This window comes from Mastigoproctus giganteus, chromosome 14 (genome assembly GCF_048544385.1).
Source record: "Mastigoproctus giganteus isolate SK-2022 chromosome 14, ASM4854438v1, whole genome shotgun sequence".
Taxonomy (NCBI): domain Eukaryota; kingdom Metazoa; phylum Arthropoda; class Arachnida; order Uropygi; family Thelyphonidae; genus Mastigoproctus; species Mastigoproctus giganteus.
The window spans coordinates 93,842,429-93,846,857 of NC_143588.1; the positions used below are offsets into that span (position 1 = coordinate 93,842,429).

The 4,429-nt window shown below is 31.7% G+C and overlaps 1 protein-coding gene across 1 annotated transcript in view; it reads right to left on the reverse strand.

Moving 5' to 3' along the window:
* Window positions 1-1,756: 1,756 nt before the first annotated feature.
* The window catches only part of LOC150075387 (thiopurine S-methyltransferase-like), a 38,239-nt gene continuing 35,566 nt past the window's right edge, over window positions 1,757-4,429 (reverse strand). The window contains exon 4 of the mRNA XM_090388470.1: window positions 1,757-1,892. Within this exon, the coding sequence (XP_090244596.1) occupies window positions 1,757-1,892 (136 nt within the window). The remainder of the gene's footprint in view (window positions 1,893-4,429) is intronic.

Sequence of the window (4,429 nt, forward strand, 5' to 3'; positions counted from 1 at the left end):
CTCCTTGTAATATTTCAGAGATTTAAAGCAGAAGAAAAAGAGCGATACCACTTAATTGAGAACAGAATGTCCAAATAATTGTAATTGTTATAATTGCAATGATGAATTTAGGTAGTCTGGGGATGTGCACATAAATATGGGAACTGTTACATTGTTCTAAAACAAAGTGATATAATTAAAGCAAGTACTTATGTACAATATACTACTGTGATATATTTAAAAATATATTTATGTGCACTAAGCAAAGAGAGGAATAGTTAACAGTAAGTAAAATTCAATTAAAAACTAAAAAACTTGACTACTTAAATTTGCATTAGTCTAGGAGCCTTGTATAATGGACATTATTATGTGCTTTATGTGCGATCAGTAGTTGATTAAATATGCTACTTGTATTCATATTTATAAAAAAGTGGTATAATTGACAATATTAGTATTAGTAGTGGCAAATGGCAAGAAAGTAAGCTTATACAGCATCAGCCAAAAAAAAAAAAAAAAAATCCCACATGGCCTGTCCATCCCCTCCAATAGTTTGTCTAGTTCTTTCCTGAATTTATTCAAACTATCCACCTCCACAACAACAGATAGAAGTTTGTTCCAACAATCAACTTGAATTTATGTCCTCTCACATGTGCAGTCAGAAGAATCCCATCAGTACCGAGGTGATCCTTTGAATGGACTGCTCAATTCGGTTAAAGCTTTACACACCTCAATCAGATCACCTCACAGGTGCCTAGTCTCTAGACACTGCAATTTATGGTATTGAAGCCTTTCTTGGTAGGAGCATTTCTTTTTTCCCCTCACCAATCTCATTGCGCTTCTCTGCAGAGGTCTCCAGACCTGTATGCAGTACTCAAGATGTGGCCTGACCATTACCATTATACAATGGGATAATCTCCTTATCCCTGCTAGCAAAATTCCTACATATCATTGACAAAATCCCATAAGCTATCCTGGCAACCTGTCTGCACTGCTCTGAGAACGTCTCATATCTGACTGGACAATTATCCTCAAATAAAACTGATACAGTCTATATATATGAGCCCATAATTAATGATAATATTAATGACATTAATAATAATATTCTTGTCAAAATGACTAGATGTATCCCTTGCTGACCTATGCCAGAATATAAATAAAACATATCAGACCCTTGGTCAGGAATATAATCTCCTATTATAACATTGTATCTGTGTCAACATACAGAAACCTTTTCTTGGAGCATAATCTGTCAGATTAAAACGTATTCCTAAAAACTTTTAAAAAAATTTTTGTGTGTATTAATTGTATTAATGATACCATGTTTTCATTTCTAAATGATTTTTAGGTTGCCTGTAATGGTTCTGTGCTTGTATTGTTTGGAGAAATGCAATAAAATTTAAAAAATGGAGATGAGCTGATATAAGTAATAACATGGGGGTAGCAATTAGCTAGTGATACAATTTGAGGCTGCCTGTATTATTATAAGTTATTGTTATTTGGTTTTTTTTAGGAGCATTAGCAACTAAGGCCATATTGCTCTGGGGATATGCGGTGGTCATTCCCTGACCTTTCCGCATCCTCCGTATTTGGTGGTCACAGGTTCGAACCCCAGTCTAATCAAGAAGTGTGCGCTACACACTGCTGCTCCTGCCCACCTGGCTACGGAGATGCCTATTATTATAGGCACTAAATGAAGAAGAAATAGTGGAATTATTATACTACTTACTAAGAAACTATCATTTAGCACTACTGTTTTTTTAAGGTAATGAAAAACTATTCATGCCTGATATAAGATTCCATTTAGTCCCTCTACAGCTTCTTTTCTAAATTCAAGGTGTTGTTCAGAAAAGAAATCTTCTACAGCCTTATCGGAGCAGTCCACTCCAACTATCCTGTGACCTTCATCATAAAGCCTGAAATTTTTAGAAAATATCTAAGATTTTTAATATTTATGTATTTATTACATAAATAGAAAAAAATGAAAGTGGCCCATTAGCAGAATGGCATTCACTTGTTTTGTAACTCAATATATCAATTTCCACCCTTAGTTCCTTAACTGATCATTTGGTACTTTGTGAAAAAAATGACTGTATCCAAGCAGTCAATACACCAGTATAACCTCCTTTAAAATTTTGTTGCATCATGTGGATTTGGGCACAGTGCCCAATCTATATGATGCAACAAAATGTACATTTTTTGTTTATCAATGCAGTTACATGTTATAAACATGAATATGACATAGAATATAAATAGAAAATTTATTTATTTGTCTCTTTAATGAAGCACTGCACTGAAATTTAATGATTACTCACTTTTCAGTGAGTAATTTTTCAGAAAGTCAGATGATACAGATTCAACGTCTAGCAAACAGGTGGGATAAGCATTAAACATGCCCAATTATTTTTATCAGTTTGTAAGCATCTGCATATTCTACCAGCTGCCACCATTCAAAAAGAAACTCTAAATTCTGGCTTTAAAAAGTTCAGTGAGATGAAATAAAGACAAATGTAACTTTTGAGAAATGGAGAATCCATTTTGAACTGAGTTGGTTTACAAAAAGCATATAATCTGGTGACTAAAGGTTTGCTTTACAGAAGTAAAGATCTGGTGAGAGTGTCAGGATTGTTACATTTTAAGTAGCTTTATGTATAAGTAATGGAGAGATGCAATTCTATAGATTCAACCTGAAATCTAGCAAACTATTCCATTTTTGGCCAGAAAATTGGAAGGGGATAAGTATTAGTATTAGCTGAATGGTGCAAGGAAGCTTGAGGCAACAAAATTTTGCTGCACTGCCCAAAAAAAAAATAAATAAATAATAATAATAAATAAAATAAAATAAAAATAAATACATAAATAATAATAATAATAAATAAAATAAAATAAAAATAAATACATAAATAATAATAATAATAAATAAAATAAAATAAAATAAAAATAAATAAATAAGAATTAATGCAGTAATTTTTAGTGAATTAGATTGTGTGAACTGATTTGGTAGTTTCTGTATGTGCCTGTTTTAAATGTTGTCCTTTCTCTATGAGAGCTACAAACTGATGGGGTTTTTTAAAAGTAGTTCAAAGAAAAACAATTATGCATCATTTGTGCTATTAACATTATTTACCTCATTTAGCATTATTTAGTAAACATTACCTAATCTAAAGGGAATCCTGAACAGTCAACTAGTTTCTTGCAAACTCTTCTACTTCTACAAACCTATATACCAGGTAAAAATGCTAGAAAAAGTTCAAAGTCATCGACTGAATTTGAATTATAGATCTTTTACCCTCTAATTGTGGACAAATTTTCATGCTGTGTGGGCTAAAAAACCTAGAATAATTCAATAGAAAATGCTACTCTGTCTATGATTGTCTGATTACAGCCCTGACTGATGAGCTCTTTTAAGAATTTATTTAGTCTTTGATGGAATTTGAATCCAAACCTCTCCAAATGAGTAATGAGTAACAACATACTATACTGTCATGGAAGACTGTGTAATGAAGTACAGGATCATCTAGTGTAAATTAATTTGTACATTAAGTTCCCTTACTGGAATTCAAAAATCTGAAATATGCAGCAAAAGTGTGAGAAAAATGTATTAAGAGGATTGGCAGTTTTAATAGTAACAAGATTAAAATGGCCAATCCTCTTGCTATATGATTAAAAATTAGTTAGTAACCTTAATTAGTAATTTGGTCACTGAATAAGAATACATTACTAATTTCATTTTCTGATTCCCAATTGTATGTAATTTCCATTTGGAAATAAACAGATATTCCAATATAGGTTGAAGTACTTTATTCCTTCCAAACACTTAAACAGGATAAAAAATACAAACAAATTAAAAATAATAGGATTGATGAAATGCTAAAATAAAATAACAAGAAGCTTTCTAAGCAGTGTCCCCTTACCATCTTCTAATTTTATTTTTTATTTGAATAGAATCACTAAAATACGAAAATCCTATTCACTAAAAAACATGTCATCATGACACATTTTGAGACAGTGGTCTCTCGTCAGATTGAGGATGGCCTCAATTAGCTGAACAGATCTAAACAAGTAACCAAGTAGTGTGAAAAATCAAAAACTTTGATCAGAAAACATAACAAAAGTTATGTATATATTAAGTTTATAGTACTGGATTGCATGCTATTATCAAATTATTTTAATACCTGCATTGAAATATAACTCAATTCCTTTACCTGAATGCTGTTTGTCTTGTATTCAACACTCACTGTTTTTGCAACCTACTGCACTTCAATATCTGTATGCTGATACTGAACTATTTAATATATGGCACACCGCAAAAGTGATTTTAACATTGCACTTTGTTTTTATTCTTAGCTTTACCTTCATCATCACAAAACTGTGTTACACTTCTTTTGTGTAAGTTGATTAATGAAAATATCAAGCAGTTCTCCAGGAACAGAATCAACTTGTAGTTGGCAAC